At 48.2% G+C, this 18,239-nt stretch overlaps 1 protein-coding gene across 1 annotated transcript in view; it reads left to right on the forward strand.

Moving 5' to 3' along the window:
* CDS2 (CDP-diacylglycerol synthase (phosphatidate cytidylyltransferase) 2) overlaps nt 1-15,661 on the forward strand; it is a 17,458-nt gene extending 1,797 nt beyond the window's left edge. The window contains exons 2-13 of the mRNA XM_009327209.1: nt 2,285-2,452; nt 4,036-4,132; nt 4,541-4,638; nt 5,375-5,514; nt 5,934-5,992; nt 6,761-6,843; nt 7,727-7,814; nt 8,147-8,215; nt 8,876-9,028; nt 9,334-9,453; nt 10,079-10,182; nt 10,867-15,661. Of these exons, the coding sequence (XP_009325484.1) occupies nt 2,285-2,452; nt 4,036-4,132; nt 4,541-4,638; nt 5,375-5,514; nt 5,934-5,992; nt 6,761-6,843; nt 7,727-7,814; nt 8,147-8,215; nt 8,876-9,028; nt 9,334-9,453; nt 10,079-10,182; nt 10,867-10,996 (1,309 nt within the window). The 3' untranslated portion in view covers nt 10,997-15,661. The remainder of the gene's footprint in view (nt 1-2,284; nt 2,453-4,035; nt 4,133-4,540; nt 4,639-5,374; nt 5,515-5,933; nt 5,993-6,760; nt 6,844-7,726; nt 7,815-8,146; nt 8,216-8,875; nt 9,029-9,333; nt 9,454-10,078; nt 10,183-10,866) is intronic.
* Nucleotides 15,662-18,239: the final 2,578 nt, after the last annotated feature.

Consider the following 18,239-nt stretch of genomic DNA (forward strand, 5'->3'; position numbering starts at 1 on the left):
TCTTTCCCTTTCTTTTGGTCTCTGAGCACTTTGCGAAACTTCTGATCCTCTGGGCAAGGAATAATTTTCCTGCTTTGCACTTAGCCTTGCAGCGTTAGTGCTTTGGGGAATAAAATGCAGGGATGCTGGCTTGGATCTGCTTCCTCGCTTCAGTGCCTAGTCCTTTTATCGCATGGCTGGCGAGCCTGGGACTTCCATGAGGTGATGGATACTTGGACTACATTAGGAATCTGCTTGAGGTTTTTGGTTTTAGCCTATACAGATGATGGTGGTTGCCTTAAGTACCTAAGCACTTCCTTGCCCATTTGATTTGAATCGGTCACATTATTTTTTCTTTTTTAAAAATGTGCAGCAAAAGAAGAAAAGTCCTCATTTCCTAAACGTAATCTAGAAGACCAGAAGGAGAAACTGAGTTTGCTCAGGCAGGAGCTGAAGCTTTTCTCTGTTATTTAGATTGTTCATAGGGGAATTCTTCAGAGAATCCTTTTCTTGGAGAAAGCATAGAGAAAGCATTGCAGTGGGAGACATAGACTGTAGCTAAATACAGTGCACTGATTTCCCAAAACCTGCTCAAGAACAGGGCCCCGACCTGGGCTCTGCTATAGGATGCCAAACTCATGGTCTTCGGGGAGTTTTATCATTTCCAGTCTTTTTGCAGCTGCCTTATGCATTTGATCTTTCGTGTGTTCCCAGCTAAATGGCACTAAATCTCTCTGAAGTCCAAGGGACAAGTGGATTTTACAGGTCAGTTAAAAAACAGCTGAAAGAAAAGCCAAGTTGCATTTCTTTGCCAGCTCTCGAAACCCACGTGAGTGCTGGCAGAGGTGTTTAGCTTCACTTTCCTCTTCCTTCCCAGTCGAAGGGAATGGAAAGAAGCGAGCGCGGAGCAAGGCGAGGAAGAGGCGACGCAGGGTGCGACTGCTGCGATGGCCGGTGCTTTGCTTGTCCCCGGAAGTCACCTCTGACAACACCGTTGTATTTTTAGCTGCCTCCACCTGAACGGTGTCTAGCTGTCCTTGTCTGTTTTAAGAACCTGGCCTGCAGCCATTGATACATCACAGCTTGGGGAGCAATTATCTTTTCCTGCCTTAAATGAGGGAGCTACTCAAGTCTTACTGCTCTAGTGAACGACAAATACCCCTCGATTTGGTTACACCAAACCAGTCCCAGCGGATGCTTGTTTTGGTGGGGGTCCCCCTTCTCCGAGCGTGGGGCAGCGCTGCCTGAGAGCCCAAAGGGATGAAGTCGCTTTGTTTGCAGAGCTCTCGGCATTTGTCAGCTTGGCTTCCTCCTTGCTTTTCCTGCAAACGTGCTCTCTTTTCCAGGAGTTTTAAAATAGCCCATGGTCTGAGGCCAAATGCATGGGCTCTGCCTTGCCTGATGCACAAGTGCTCCCCAGGGAGTGGCATTTTCCTTCCTTGCTTCAAGGACTGAGGAGCAGGATGAAGCTCTGCTGCTGAAATGAGGGGCAAAACGTGGAAGTTTGGATTCGTTCTCTATTCAGGAGCTGGACCGGAGGAAAAACTGCTGCTGAGGAGAGGGCATGGGACTGCTTGGGAGCCAGGAGGTGGTTTGCAATCCTTTTTCCACCACTGGCCTGTTGAAGAGCCTTCAGTAACCTCCTGCCTCGCCTGTATTTATTTATCCCCTAAATACCGGACTTTGCTCTGAGCTAAGTGCTGGAGCAGTACAAGGGGTGGGGAAGGCACGTGTGTTTCTTTCCAGTACATCAGGTTTCTTCTGTGGCCTGAGAGGATGGTTGGGCCTGAGCGATAAGCCATGCTCTTCCTCCTCAGCTATTTGAGGATGGGCTCGGTGTTATTTTTAGTGCCCACATGTAGAGTCAGCACTTGAAAAGTCTGGAAGCCTTGAACCTGTCTACTTGGAGGCCCTTCTTGCTGTCTAATTTGGGCAGTGTTGCATGCTTGGAGATTTGCCTGGGGATCGGGAGACCTTGTAAAAATTCCTGCTAACAAGCCTGTATCCCTTAAGCACTTGCTGCACTTGGAGATACTTATTAATCGACTGCGAGGAGTCTTTAACTGTTCAGGGGGAACAGATCCTTTTCTGTAGCTGCTGCTGAGACTGGTGGAGAGTAAACCCCATCATGTACGTCACCTAAAACACTTGATGTTGTTTCTCAGGTGTGTAACCCCATGTAATACCCAGAATATTTTCTTCTCCTCTTTCTCTCATTTATGCAGAAGCAGAGTGGTGGTAGGTGTTGCATCCAGTGGGCTGGTCTGAGTGTCTTCAAAGAGTGCCAGCACTGTGCCTAGTAAAGCTCTTTGTGTCTCTTTAACTTGCAGGAGTCAGAGTCTGAGAACAAGCTGGATGGAGAGACAGCATCAGACAGCGAAAGCAAATCCGAATTTGGAGGATCACCCTCGGTGCCAACATCGGATGACACTCCAGAGGTCCTGAACAGAGCTCTCTCCAACCTGTCCTCAAGGTAGCACTCACTGAGCATCGTTCCCCTCTGCTGCCAGGGCCCCTGCATCTTCACTGTGGCTTTCCTAGGCCCAGCAGCATGGTGGTGGCTGCTGGAAGCTGAACAAGCAGCTCTCGGAAGCGCTGCGCTCTCCCTCCCTGCATGCAAGCAGGAAGGTGCCTGTCGTGGTCGTGGTTTAACTTCAGTCGGCCACTGAGCACCACGCAGCCGCTCGCTCACTCCCCGCCCCCCGGTGGGATGGGGGAGGGAATCGGAAAAGTAAAAGTGAGAAAAGGCATGGGTTGGGATAAAACCAGTTTAATAATTGAAATAAAATAAAATACTACTACTAATAATAGTAATAAGAAGAATATACAAAGCAAGTGATGCACAGCGCAAGTGCTCACCACCCACCGACTGATGCCCAGCCAGTCCCTGAGCAGCGGTGTCCCCCCCCGGCCAGCTTTCCCCCAGTTTATGTACTGAGCATGACGTCCCATGGTAGGGAATGTCCCTCTGGCCGGTTTGGGTCAGCTGTCCTGGCTGTGCCCCCTCCCAGCTTCTTGTGCACCTCCAGCCTTCTCAGTCGGTAAAGCATGGGGAGCTGAAAAGCCCTTGACTAGTGTAAGCACTGCTTAGCAGCAACTAAAACATCGGTGTGTTATCAACATTATTTTCATACTAAATCCAGAACACAGCACTGTACCAGCTACTAGGAAGGAAATTAACTCTATCCCTGCCGAAACCAGGACAGTGCCCCCGAGGCCACAGGAAACAGAAAATGACGGTGATGCTAGCAGGGAGAGCAGAGTGCAGCGCTCAGGGCTGCTGTGCGTGGGAGAGGACTGGTGGCAGAGCAGTGCTGCCGGAGGGCCGCCTCGCTGCGGGCTTGGTCTTGGCAGGTGAAAAGAGGCCTGGGTGGGGCAGAAGACAGTTGCATTTAGCTTTGACGGCACTCTCAGCAAAGTCTTCAACTGCGATGGTTTTTAACCACTAGTGTGAACTACTTCTGAAATGAGAAAAGCATGCTGATAAGGGCAAGATTTAAGAACAAACTGGGAATGTTCTCTACAGACTGCTTTGGGGGAAAAGCATCTTATTCCTATCATGGGCGAAAACGTCTCTCCTGGGTGTGCTGTGAGGATGGAAGAGGCTCAAGGCAGGATCTGTTGGAGAGTAGCGAGGGTACAACGCGCCAGGGCCCACATCTCCTCTTGAAAAGGAGTGCAGAGAGGGGTAATGGTCCCCATTTTATTTGAACTTACCGTGCAGCTTGTCCAAGGTGTGGGAAACCTGTAGCAGAACAGGAACAGACGCTCTCCTGTCCCGTTTCGGTGCCCTTGGAGATGCTCTGCACCTGACTAATGCTTTCTGCATTTAGTGAAGTTCATAGCGGGGAAGACTGGGCTGAGCTGAGCTGTAGCCTTGCAGCTGCTGTAACCAGGCCTTCATCAGTGGATCAAGGTCTCTCTGCAGCACTGAAAGGAAACTTCAGGTTTCCAGGGCTCAGTCTCCTTCCTGTGATGTGCAGAGAGCAGAAGTGCTGTCTTGCTTCCTTGCTTTGTTTTGACTTTCTCTAACGTCTTTCCTTCTCTATGGCCTAGATGGAAGAATTGGTGGGTAAGAGGCATCCTCACGCTGGCGATGATCACCTTCTTCTTCATCATCATCTACTTGGGACCCATGGTCTTAATGATGATAGTAAGTGCTCCAGAGAGATGCCCTGACGTTCACAGCGACAGGGGGGAAGGTTGCTGGGACCATTGCTGGGGTGGGCAGCTCAGAGCCTCATATTTTAGAGGTCCTCATTCAGCTTGCTGGATTTCTCTCTCCATGGAGGAAACCTGGAAGGAATCTGTGACCGCCTGCCGTGGTGGTCAGCATTTGGTTGCATTTGAAACTAATACAAGAGGTTGTTAGAAACTTCCTGCAGAGGAAAGGGGAGGGAAAAACAACGTGGTGAGCTTCCCGTGTTGGATTAAGAGACTCCTGCCAGACTGATAGCGACTGCTGAAGTATCTTTTGCTCTGCACATGCATGTTTTTTATGTCCTTGAGGAAAGATGTTCAACCAACATGTGTTACAGCTTCCGGATGTCTTTTTGTGCAGGTGATGTGTGTCCAGATCAAATGCTTCCATGAGATTATCACTATTGGCTATAACGTGTACCACTCGTATGACCTGCCCTGGTTCAGGACGCTCAGCTGGTGAGTAACGAGCCTGCTCCCCTCCCCAGGCTTGTGTGCAGCAGCTTCATCTCACTGCAGACAGGCAGCAAGGAGATCATCTGGCTACCTCCAAACCAGACACAGACCCTGGGATTGCTGTGTGTTGACCAGTGTCCTGTGTTAGCAGCTCCTGTAAAGGAAAAGCCCCCACAAATCCTGATAGATCAATATCTTGAAAGAGCCCGTATTGATAAACTTTGTCGTGTTGTTAATGAAGCGCAGAGATTTGAGTCCCATGATCTGTGCAAGGGAGAGCATTGACAGGCGTCACCACTCAGAGAGAGACATGGTTGCATGGGTGGGATGGGAGTCTTTAAGTGGTTGTGAAACAGGGCTGAACATTGGGACATAAGGGCTGGGGAGAGGGCAGGAGCAATGCTTTCAGGAAGTATGGAGCCTGTGCTTTTAGGATGCATAAGCTTGCAGAGGCCTGTTGAGGAGTGCCACCTAAAGGCAGAAAGTCTTTGTGCATCAGAAGGCCAAAACCAAACCCCAACGGTGTGTTCCATCGCAAAGTGGAGCTGAGTGATGCAGCCACTAGTTTAAACGAAGGTGACATTTCTAAACGGGGGGAAATAAAGTTCTGGCTGTCACTTGAAGAAAGCCTGTTTGCAGTGTACCAGAGCGACGTAAAGACCTTAGGGATCAGTCACTTTCTGTGTTTTTCCAGAAGCCTTTTAGGGTTCCTGCTAACGACCATCTGCATCCTTCACAGGTACTTCCTGCTCTGCGTAAACTACTTTTTCTATGGTGAGACTGTGACAGATTATTTCTTCACCCTGGTTCAGAGAGAGGAGCCCCTGCGAATTCTCAGCAAATACCACCGCTTCATTTCTTTCACCCTATACTTAACAGGTAGAGACCACGTTTTCTGCTGGTTAATCTTGTCTGGGCTGGAGGGAGGAAATCTTGAACTACTCTTTTCCTGAGTATTGTGTCCAATGCGGTATCCAGAGCAAGTTATCTCTGCTCTTCAGTGATGCTGTAACTTGGCTGCATGGTTAGAGTAGTGGTGGCAAATCTCTTACATGAGGCTCTGTAGAAGAAAACTCCCTAATCTGTACAGGACAGCCAGGCTTGACTGTTCATCTGCCCAAGTGCTACTTGTAGGCAAAGGTATTTTGTGACTTCCAAAGTAGTGCGTCTTCCCACTCCACATTGCTGCTTTACTCAAATAAAGAATCTAAGGACCTGTGCTCCGTCATGGAAAAAAAGTATTTCTTACTGTTGGAAGATACATTCCCACCGTTTACTTTTCTTTTGTCTCTCATCAGGTTTCTGCATGTTTGTCTTGAGTCTGGTGAAGAAACACTATCGCCTCCAGTTCTACATGGTAAGGTTAAACACAGGGCCTGGCTGCCCCCAGCTGGAGGCAGAAGAAGGAATACTGTAGGCCGCTTGAAAATGTTGTGTAGAGGAATACATGTCAGTAGATGCTTCTGTGCTGGTTGTGCATTGTAACGCTGCCTGGAAGAAAAGTTACTGTGAGCAGACTGTATTTTTAGGAAGGTGGCTCTGACTGAATTTCCCTGCAAACATGTATTCTCTTGTCTCTGCACTTGTGGATGCTATTAAGAAACTTTCTGCAAACTGAGAGGATTGCACGAGGCTGTTTGACTCTTGTACTGAGGGTAGATGGCCACCAGGGTTAATCAGCTATGTCCCCCTTTTCCCAAACATCAGTAAGGCATTGCTTGTGTTTGACTGTCGACGCAGCTGGTTTTGCTTTCCAATATATTCAGCACACAGGGATATATGGCTTGGATGTCTATCAGTCTTCTGCTCTTCCTACACAGGCAGAAGGCTGAGTGAGATGTATGGGATGGGGTGGGCTAAAGAGCATTTGGTCCAGCAGAAGTCTTCCCAATGAAGGTCACCTCTGGGCTTGAGCTGAAGAACATGCCCATAAATTACTACGGGCAACTCTTCCCTGCTCTTCTTGACTCTTGGTGTTTGTCTTGGTGAAGGTGCATGCTAGGAATGCACATGTGCATGAGCCGTTCTCTGTCTGAGAGGTAGCTAACAGCATCTGATTTCTGCCAGCGATGCGTATGGGCAGGGTCTCTAGGCAGGCTGGACTGCATGCTGTCTTCTCTTCCAGTTTGGATGGACCCATGTGACGTTGCTAATTGTTGTTACCCAGTCGCACCTCATCATTCACAACCTGTTTGAAGGAATGATATGGTGAGTTGCCGTGTGTTCTGAGTTGCTTTGATTTCTGCAGCCTGAAACGAATGACCGTGTTTTGAGTTAAAACTGTTCTTTAAAAAAACCCAAATGGCCAAGGAGAAGGTGCTTCCTGTGAGGGACCAACCTGTTCAGAATACAAAAGCAAAAGATTGAGTGATACCTCAGTGACTTAGGACTTGCTTTGTGCTACTTGAGCAGTATAGAGAGTTGTTGTAAAGATGCAGCTGAAAATTGCTGTAGGGTTCAGGGACCTTTCAGGCAGTGTCAGGCCTGTGTAGATGCTTTCTCTTTATACCCACATCTAGCAAATGGATGGGAAGTGCTGCTCAAGTGCTGCTCGGCACTTGATTTGGGGCAATGCTGTCAGCATAATGGTAAAAGCAGCACTGTGAAAGGAAGGAGCTCGCGACCTGCCACCTTACGCCAGCTGCTGTGCAGAGGGGAAGCCCCTTGGGTGGTCTTCCCAAACCCAGCAGGGCCAGGAACTAATTTTGGCCACTTTAAGATTGCATGTTCCTCTGCGTGCCGCAGCCAGCCCAGAGCGCTTTGGGAGCAGCCTGCTTACAGCTAAAATGCAGCCTCTTTGGAGGGGAGAGGGGGGCGACTGTCTAACAGCATGTCACGTGTGGCAAAAGAAAATGTGCTTAAAAAGGCCATTCTGGGTACCCTGGGTACCTGCTTTTTAGTCCAGAGCACTAGAGTAATCCCTCAGATTTCCCTAGGAGCTTCAAGTGGTTGCTCCTCGCATTGCATTGGAGGGGGAGACGTTGATGTGATGGCACTGCAAAGCATCCTGTGAAGCAACAGCTCATTTAGTTAAGTCTTGGAGTTGTCTGATCTTGGTACTTTCCAATGGTTTGATTCTTCTCCCATCTAGGTTCATCGTCCCAATTTCTTGTGTGATCTGCAACGACATCATGGCATACATGTTCGGGTTCTTCTTTGGCCGCACCCCGCTTATCAAGGTTTGTAACACTTTGGTGGACAAAACACGCATTTTGGCTTCTTTGGGTCTTAGTCCTGTGTTCCCTCATCTCCAGTTTTGTGGGTTTTTGTGGGTCTGAAGCAAGCCTCCAAATTAAACCTGGTGCGCGTCCCAGTCTTTGAGGCTGTGAAGTGAAATGAACCATTTCAGACCGAGATGTTAGTGTCAGGTTCTGACCAAACACTTATTTGTTGGTTGTTGGCACCAGTTATTTGCCTCAGCAATTCACGAGCAAAGAAAGGCTGCATAGGTGTGCAGCAGTGTGCGGAGATGTACAGTTTGTAATTCTCTCTCTCTCTCTTTCTCTGGCAGCTCTCCCCAAAGAAGACCTGGGAGGGTTTTATTGGAGGGTTTTTTGCTACCGTTTTGTTTGGATTGCTGGTAAGTGCTTATTTCATTCGTCTTTTCCCTTCGTAGAGTGACAGAGTTTTGTCTAAAAAATGCAGTCAAGCTTTAAGCTCTGCCAGCTCTTGTCAGAGACTTCACATTTTCCTTACTGACCAGGGTTTGAACTGGTCCATGGCTGTGCTTTGTGCTGCATGCAGATCCTGCAGATGGAGGATGTTTTCAGTCCCTGTTAGACCCTGTAACATGTTCGTTAGACCCTGTGACATGTTCATTACAATAATTGTCCTTGAAACTTTCTCCTGCTGCTGTGGGATGAATGCTGTGCATCTTTTCAAGGGCTGTGTGGGAAATTCAGTGCTCTTGGAATATTCTTATCTGTTTTTATGATGATCTCTATATCTGGTTGTTTCCTTCCTCTCAGCCAAGTGGTGCAGCCTGTCTCAGCCTGTTCGTACGGGGCTCTGATCACTGCTTGCTGAACAGATGCACTTACTAAACGAAAATGCCTGCTCTGCCTTTAGCCAATTACTGCTTCTCAGGAGAGTAATCTTCTTAATGAAGCTGGGAGTGTGGCTCCCTCCTCGCCGTGTCTCCTTGAGTGGCCTTTTCCCTTGAGACCGGCTCTGCCACATTCCTCAGGAAAATATTAATCCTGCTTTCTCTTGCCGCATCTCTTTTTCTCTCTCCTTGAAGCTGTCCTACGTGATGTCTGGGTACCGGTGCTTCACCTGTCCGGTGGAGTTCAACAACGACACCAACAGCTTCACAGTGGACTGTGAGCCATCCGAGCTGTTCCAGCTACAGGAGTACAACATCCCCTTGGTGCTGCAGTCCGTGGTGGGCTGGGTAGGTCTCCCTCTGTTTATTGGATCTTATTTGTTGGGATTTGAACACCAAGAAAAGAGATCAGGGCTTTATTTTGATGGTCTTCGAAGGAACTTGACAGGGGATGATGGTACATCCAGAAAAAGGGGGAATTTAGTGGTGCTCCATGTTGGTTGAAGGCCCCGAGGAAGTGTCCCAACTCTGGTGGGACATGAACCCACTTGAACACCAACTGGTCTAAAGCCTGGAGAGCACAGAAAGAGGGAAAGCGGTGGACAGTGCTATTCTCGTTGAAATAATTCTCTGATGTGTTTTTCTTTCTGCAGAAGACAGTCCGGATGTACCCCTTCCAAATCCACAGCATCGCACTGTCTACTTTCGCCTCCCTCATTGGGCCGTTCGGAGGCTTCTTTGCTAGTGGGTTTAAGAGGGCCTTCAAAATCAAGGTGAGGATGGTCAAGGTAATTTACACTTTAGAAAGGAAAGACTAAATGGTTGCTACCGCTCTAAACAGCCCCTGTGCGCCAAGGAGTGGCAGGCTGTGAGCTTTGGGAAGGGAGAGAAGGCTTCTTCAGTCACAGATAAAATGCTGGAGCAGGATCTGTTTTTTTTGACAGAGATGGGAGAGAGACGTTAAAATTTCAGCTGTGATATTCTAAACCCTGCTTTGGTGCACAACTTGAGGTAGAGGAAGAAAGACCCAGTCAGGAAATTTTGCAATCTGAGGCTTCCCTTGATGTCTTGCAGGCTGGTTTGACATATAAACAGCCTGTGTTCGGTTAAGATGCCTTGAAAGGCAAGACAGCATTGCAAGAGATAAGCATTAGCCTTCCTTGACCTTTGAGTGACAGATCTGAGTTAAGCCTTGATGTCACTGAGGCACTGGTAGTCATCATAAAGGAGAAACTTTTAAAACCTGGGAGAGATGAAACAAAATGTCGTCTTAGTCTGACTTTTGCCTTCTGGGAAGAATTAGAGCAAGGGTATGAGTGTCGTGCAGAGAGGTACATAAGCAAGTACAGGTAGTGGGCCTTTGAGACTGCTCAGTACAATCCCTTCTGCTTTGCACAGGACTTTGCCAACACAATCCCGGGGCACGGAGGTATCATGGACCGCTTTGACTGTCAGTACCTGATGGCTACCTTTGTTAACGTGTACATCGCAAGCTTTATCAGGTATTTATTGCTTTGCCGTGAAGTTTGGGGGCCCTGTCAAACTTAAGTGACGTACAGGCTTGTAATAAGAGACAGTTGTTATCCCGTTAGATTAACATCTAAAAATACAAGACAAAGAGAGGAAATGGAGGCTTGAAGAAGGGAAGCGTCTTTTAGCAGGGTCATGCAGAGTGGAAACGCAACCCCCGTTTCCCAACATCTGTTATTCCAGTCCCTCTGAAACTCCTCCATGTCCCTTCTGCATCCCTGTGAATCTTGAACAGGGTTTCCAGACTTGAACGAGCAGAAAAAAATCTAATTTTGTACCATTAACAAGCATTCTGTAGCCAAGCATAGAAGAAAGCCTGTAGGTGCATACAAGATGTACTGAAGGAGCTGAGGAACTGTCTGTCTGGGGCTGCTTTGATTTCTGAGGGGGAGCATCTGCTGATAAAGGAAGATGCACAACCCTCTTGAAACAGATTGAGTTTGGGGTGGGTTTTTTGTTTACAGTTCAGCACCCTGTGCCTTTTGAATCCATTTCCACATCTCAAACGGAGTTAAGCTCCCTGGGTAGAACTGGTGAAGGCATGGGCAACATGGCACTTACTTTGAGCCTATTATTTTGATGAAATTGCACTTGGGTTCTCAGATCATTGAGGTTTAGCAATGCAACTCGTTGATGATGATGCTTTTGTGTTTCAGAGGTCCTAACCCAAGCAAACTGATCCAGCAGTTCTTAACCTTGCGGCCAGACCAGCAGCTCCACATCTTCAACACGCTAAAAGCACACCTTGTTGACAAGGGTATGTTAGGTAGTTTGGAGGACGCATAGACAGCCAGGCGATTGGAACAGGACTGAAAACAGACAAGCCTCCTCGAGGAAATTCCTGGCTTGCCTGATTTAAGACAATAACAAGGCCTCATTTCACTGTAACTTTTCTTCCTTTCTTGGTAAATGTTTGCATTTGTGGGTTTTTTTAAATAATATATTTATATAGCTTTGGTTCAAATGAGCAAATCTTGGGTTTGTAGCTGAAAAGGAGTTAAGGCTTGGAAGGACTGTTGGGTGAAGTAGGAGGGTATGACTGTCCTCGTGGTCTGTTCTTAATCTTCGATGCATGTGGGCAGAGCTGAACTTTTCCTGTGAGCGTGTTTCTGCAGGGAATACACAAAGCGTTGTCCGTACAACCGCCTCTGCGTGTGGGAGCCAGCAGGGAAGGTGAAGCCGTGCGGCTCCCCGGCCGTTGTGCCAGGCTGCGTTCACGATGGCAACTCTGGGGACCATCATTTTCTCCGGTGGTAACTGTGAATGCAATGTTAATTTTCCCAGAAAGCCACGTTTATGCCTGTGTGCAGGCTCCTTGCAGACTGCACGGTGAGCACAAGGCTCCGGTAATTGGAAGAGGATCTTGTACTAATCCAGCCATATTTCCTCTGCCCAGTCAGGCATGTGCATCTATTTTCACTTGCTGTTTTTTGCAGTGCCTCTCACATTCCCCCCTTATGGCTGATATTTTGGCAAATAAGATTTTTATAACCAATTAAACCAGAAGTAGACTAGGGACAAGGAGTCAGGAAACTGGTAGCTGCTTGTGGGAATGTGGGAGGTTCAAATTGCTTCAAAACCGAATCAAGTAAATAGGTTTTAAAGAACATTGAAGTTTCATTGAGTAATTCCTGCCAAGTAAGAACGACCCTTTAAATAACTTGGTTCATTTTTCCCCCCATCAAATAGCCTTTAAGAAACACTGAACCACACTTTTTCATTTCTCGATGGTTGGAAACCCTGCACTGGGATATTTTAACTAATTTGGAGAGCAGTTTCCAACCTGTTTTTTTATCTGAAGTTTGCTGGTTGGGGCCCCAGCACCCCGCTGGTGCTCTCAGCTGGATGTTTTGTTTTTCTTTCAGGGATCATGTCTATCACCTGTTTGTTACTTGAGTTCTAGATGTCGTGCTGCTGAGTTTCTCACGGTCTATGTTGCATTTCAGTCTGGGTTCATTTACCTGCAGGCTTCTGTCCTGCTTCGCTTACTAAATCTTGTCATAAATAGTTTGTACTTAATAGTTGCAAGTTTTATCTAAGTACTTTCCTTTATTTTGTCATATTTTTTTATTACTTAAAAGTGAGAGCCCTAAAGATTGTAAAACTTTTCTTTTTTTTTTCTTTTTTTGTGATCGGATAGTGCAAATCCCCAGTTTACACCTTTATCCCAAACACAAAGTGACTCTGATTTTACTTCTTTCCATAGTTTGTGCGTGGGAGAGAGAAACTACCTTATTTTAACCTGGGGAACGAGTGACAGGGAAAGATAATACAGAAGTACATTGCTATTTTCCAACAGTTGGTGACATAAACCTTCTACACAGACACCCCCCCATATGGAGACATGTACACGCTGCAAGCTAGCTAAGCATCGACGGAAAATAAAACACCTGCAAATACTTCGTAGTTCATATTCTGATTCTGCCATTGCTTTCATTTACCCTGAGTGAGCGAGAGAGCGTGTAAATACGAGAACAGATACCAGCCTCTCTCTTACGTTTCTGTAGGACTCTTTCTGTGTGGTAAGCTCTGCTTCATCTCCCTAAACAGGAACCACAGGGCAGAAGTTAGTGCCCATTGTACTGCAAATACAGGTATTTGATCGAAAGCACAGATTGCGGAGCAGAAGGGTCTGTTTCCACAAAGTATTTTCAGCATGGTGCTGGCCAAGTTGCTGGCTTCTGGCAGGAGTCAGGACTGCTACGATGGAGCCAGTTCAGGATTGCATTTGGTTAATGCCGGTGGTGTACACAGAGGCTTTCCTGGACTAGTTGTGGAGACTGTTCCCTTCCAGCTTGAATTAGGCAGGGATTTATTTTCTGTCGACTTAGAGGATATTGGTCCAAGCCCCTAATTTGAATATTGGAGGGGAGAATTAAGGTGCGTCCATCTTGCTTTGCCCAGGGAGAATATTTGGTCGGCGTTTCATGACAATTTGGCCGAGTTTAGCTAGGCAAAGTGTGGGCACCTGCAAGGAGTAGCCGGGCTGGCAATAGATGTGGAAGTGACAGGGTTTTGTGTAGTCCCTGGAAAGTAGTTTGCCCTGTGGGGTCAGACAAGCTGGTGCTTCTCTAGATTCTCCCTGCCCGTTGCCAGTATCTGCCAAAATCCCTTGTAGTGCACTGTTGGGTCATCAGAAGAAGCTGTAGCATTGATAAATATTACAAAAGTGTACTGCTCTTTATAGTAAGAATTTTTTCATATGGGTCTTTAGTCTCCTGCTCATCTTGCTTTAAACCTTTTGTACCTCTTTAGTTGTAATTAGTGGGGCAAAAATCGAATGCAAAGCTTTTCTGCGGGCTTTTGATTTGAAGTAGCGTTTGGGCCTTTTTGAAGGGTGCAGTGCTGGATGTGGACGCTGGAGGGCAAAGCAGTTGCATTTAGTGGCTTTCCTAGGGCTGGGAGAGAAGCAGCAGCGGTGACGCGTGGATGGCTTTCCTGATGAGCTTGCAGCTTTATTCTTGCTTCCTTCCCAGCAGTGCAGTTAAAGGGTGAAGTCCACCCTTTTGACGTCCAAGCCTGTTTTGATCCTGAAGGGTAAAGCTACGTGGAAAGGGTTTAGCATCCTGCACTGAAGTTTAGTAAACTGAATGGGAACAGTGCATCCATTTGAGAAATGGAGGAGGGAGGGAGGGAGATGGCGGTTGTTAAGGTTATTTGCAAGCTGCACAGCTGATCTTGCTGAGAAATACTGGTGAGCACCGTAGCGTGTCCTCCGTCGGGCTGAGAGCTGTGGCTGGCAAACCCGCTTTGACGCTGCTGGTATGAATATATACGATAGTACTACTCAGCTCTTGGTGACAGCGTGCCGTCTGGGGGAGCATTTGGTGAGTTTTCCCCATCAGCCCAGCCTGTGAGTGGCTTTAGTTTGCCGTAGATAACTCAAGTTAGACTTAGAAAATTAGAGGAAATGAAAAGCTGACGTTACCAGCTCTGGCTGTCCCTAAAGGAGTTAACTGTGATGCCAAGGGACGTGTAGCAAGACACATTGCACCTCTTTTCCTTGCATTAAGCCTTGCAGGACCTTGGTCACGCTGCAGCTCTCACAGGAATTTAGGTTTGGAGGGAGGCTGACGTAGCTAGCGCTGCTGGAGAGGCCAAACTGCCACCAGGGCTGTCCAGGTGAGGCGATGCGGGGATGCTCGTGTGAAGTTTCTCCAGCTGCAGGGCTCGAGCTCAGCATTGCACAATAGTTTTTGTTCACAGCGGGCTCCACGACCGGTGAAATTCCTCCGGCTTGTGCCCAGCAAGAGGGAAATAACTGTGAGAGCAGACCAGCAAGGGGGGAGGTACTGTATCAGCCGGCGTGCGTGCTTGGGTCGGAAGGAAGAGAAAAGTAGGATTTGGCCAATGTGAAGCTTACGAGGGTATTACTGCTGCCTGGCGGGGACAGGCTGGTGTGGAAACCACCCCTTCATGAGCGGTCACTGCTTTTCCAGTTGGAGCGGACAGAGAGGGACGTGAACGTATTTAATGAGCAAAGGGATGGCATGTGGCTAGAAGGCTGCTTTTGCATAGCGTGAGAAGCTGGCTGTCCTGGTGAGGTGACTGAATGTTCATGACGTTTGTTTGCTGGTGGGTGATTTAGCGATATGGGTCAGATGCTGGTTTGATCCACAGCCTGACCAGGCACGGCTGGGCTAGGTCTGTGTAGGCAGGCCCTTGGCATGCTCTGATAGGAATTCACTTCTCCAAGTCTGGTTGTAGCCCAAATTAGTTTGCAGGTCGGATGCACGGCCAGACCGTGGGCTGCAGTGCTCAGCGAAACATCAAAACCTAGTTTCTGCATACAGTGTCATGTCCTGTGCTGATCAGCATGTATTATTTAGATATTCTTCGGGGCGATGGGCTCAGAAGTCTGCTGACGCTGATCTGAAGGGACAGCCGTTGCCTGGGGTTTATGGTACCCTGTGCAGCTCATGAAGCTGGAAATCCTGTAGCATCAGCTAACACTTGGCACCAGGCTGTGAAATGCCGGTATCTTATATTCCAAGGTTTGTCTCCTGTTCCCAATGTGTGCGGCGAGTTTCCCTGACCATGGTTGCAGTGGGATCCTGGCATCTCTTCCTTCTCCCGCCTCCTCTGATCGGCTTTGTACAGTATGAGGAGGCGAAAGCTGTGTCGAAAGCATCCGTACGGCCCATCCAGACCCTCCTGGGGACAGGCGTTTGTCACAGAAAGCATTGCGTGAAAGCTCCTGTGGTTCCTGCCCCTGTAACCAACCCCGGAGTTGCATTTTGTACTACTGTAATCTTTGCGTGCTCCTGTTCTCCAGCCCTGATGTGTTTCTACCATCTGCTTCTTTCTCTGTGCATTGTTCTTTTGATTAATGTTTTAGCTACACATGTAGAGTTGCCTTTCTTTGACCGAATGTCTGAATGTGATATATTGTATATTTTAAAGTATTTACCCTATTTATATACTATATGTTACTGTTAAATAAATATAAGTTCCATTATCTGCAGTGAGTTTTATTCAGCGCTGTCGGCAAGTGGGAGAGACGCTGAAAACCTCCTTTCCGTGCTCTGTAAAGCAGATCGGTCTGTTTTAAACCAAGATTCTCCCATTCCTTGCCCCGTAGCTCTCCTTCCTCAGGGATCTTCCTAAAGGCAGACCTGGTCGCGGCAAAGACAACACGTGAAGGCTGCAGATGGGCTGAGCACGCAGGCAGGATTGGACCATCCGCGTCCTGCACGAGGGACACAAACGGCTGCATTTCCAGGGTGGTTTGTAGTGGAAGCGGTGATCAGATCATACAGGGCCCATCTTGATCAAAGATGAGGGAAGTGGCACCGCTGCACCCTGCCAGTCGGCTCATTTCACCCAGAAGATTTCATCGGAATTCCACTTACCATAAATTACTGCTTCATTTCAGCCGTTTCTCCTGACTTGCCTGAGGTTAGCAGAGCAGAATCCTTCTGTTTACCCAGCAAAACATACCGGTTTTAGCTCTCGTGTTATTTTGATTGTTTCTGACTTACCAGTTAAGCCAAACCAACCCATCAGCAGCCCTCTTTTTGCTTCCTGTCACACTGTGTGGGCATTTTCAGACAAATTAATCCTCCAACAACAACAAAATACGATGCCCTCTCTTTCTTTATACCAACCTTGCAAAATTACTCTAAAGCCCCGAATCTCACATTGCAACACATTGCTCTTGGAGGAGTTGCCCAGTTAAGCAGAAAATTGCTGAGCAGCACCACGCAATGTTCAGCAGTCCTGTGAAGCAATTAGATGCCGTTACTGAGAGGTCTTGAAAGACCCCTCGGTGTTAAATCTTTTGGAAAACGGGCTATGAAATCTCCCAGCAAGCTGCCGAGCCGGCCGACAGCAGGGCAGTGTGCGTGCCCGTGCCTTGCAGTGAGTCAGACACATCATCTGACAGCCTCCGCGGCTGGCGTATCTGCATCGCTGCTTGCATTTCAGCTGTTCAGCTGAAGATCCCTCCTTGTTTCTCCCCATCCTGTGCCAATTTAATTAAATCAAACATCGAAAACTGCAAATTCCCAGCGGAAATCTGGTGCTAGCTCAGCTCCGTACCCAGAAAGATGGTAAGCCTCAAAGCACGGCTGCCCCTGTGCGAGCAGGTCTCGTGCAGCCCTCTGCCCAGACACATTTTCCATGAGATCCTGATAGAAAAGGGATGTAAAAACAAAACAAACAACTTTATAGGCTGAGATTTGCCCTTTTTAAGTTCTGCTGGGGCATTCGGTTCAGGAACAGGCTGCCCGGCTTGATTGCTAAGAAAAAAAAAAACCCCAATCTTGTGATGTCCTTTCCCAAACCTGGAGGCAGCCACCAGGTGCCCGATGGGAGCAGGCAGGAGGCAGCCGAAACAGCTCTCCGGGCGCTTGCGAAGGGCTGTTCCGGGGTGCCAGAGAGGGCTGAGCTGCTGCGGTGTAGCCACACAGCCTTGGGCTGAATCGCATGATTTTTAGGCTAAAACACTTGCTGTTTCCTTTCTAGAGGAGGGGAAAGCGCCACGTGACATCCTGTTCGCACGGGCAGGTGGGGAAAGGCGGCTGCTCACAAGCTGCTGCCAGGCTTTCATAAAAAAAAAACCCAGGTTGAAGAGAAAAAAAGAATCAAAATGCATGACTCCCTAGAGCTGCTGTAGCTTTCTGCAGACATTATTAAGAAGAGGAAAAAATGATGCTAAATTCAGGGTTCGTTCAGGGTCCTTTGCTCGGGGTACAGCCGAAACGGAGTTAATTCAGGCAGTTTGGGTCCAAAGCAGGATATTGGGGTTAACCTAGTTCAGGCTTGGGTACGTGCTGGGCTGCTCCGTTGTGATAGCACCGCTTTCCACGCCGTCATGTTCCCTGGGCTTTTGGCAGTGGAATATGTGAGCCGGGGATCTCTGAGCTGGCTCCAGTCACTGCTCAAAGCAACAAATTCATTTTTCAGCTGCGATTAACCCAAATTAGTCCACCAGGGTCCACCCTGGCTGTGCTGCGACCGGGCAGTCAGCGCAGGCTCCAGCTCCTTCCCCGAGAGGCACATCCTCAATTTACGCTTCGGCACAAAAAATAAAATTAAAAAAAAAATCATCCTTTGCAAGCGGCTCAGTGCATCCCAGGCATGACGGCTGGGCTGCAGATCAGAACAGGAACCCGTGGCTGTGTCCTCTTTTAGCCGCTTGCGCTCTCCACATCGCTGTTTCTGCTTCTGTTCAGGGCAACTTCCCTCTCCGCAGGGCCTGGGCTTTCCCAGTACGGGGTGGGGGGGGGAAAACGGGGCTGGAGCCCCCCGTTAGCCCCTTGGGGCACGCTGCCATGTCTTGCAGCTGCTCTCGCTGTTTTTTTTTGCTCCATTTGGGTGTTTGTGAATGCAACAACCGTTCCCTGCATTTATCCTGTGTCTCGTGAGCTGCATCTCAGTCTAATTGCATTGCAGTCTGCTTTGCGGATGCACAGCTGTTTCTTTTGAGGGAAAAAAGCATTAAATGACATGAAACTGGATATACTCGCTGTTGTTAGCAGGGAAAGGGGCTTTGCTTGATCCGGTGATCCTGGTGGGGTCTGTGCCC

The sequence above is a fragment of the Pygoscelis adeliae genome, unplaced genomic scaffold (genome assembly GCF_000699105.1).
Source record: "Pygoscelis adeliae isolate BGI_AS28 unplaced genomic scaffold, ASM69910v1 Scaffold187, whole genome shotgun sequence".
Taxonomy (NCBI): domain Eukaryota; kingdom Metazoa; phylum Chordata; class Aves; order Sphenisciformes; family Spheniscidae; genus Pygoscelis; species Pygoscelis adeliae.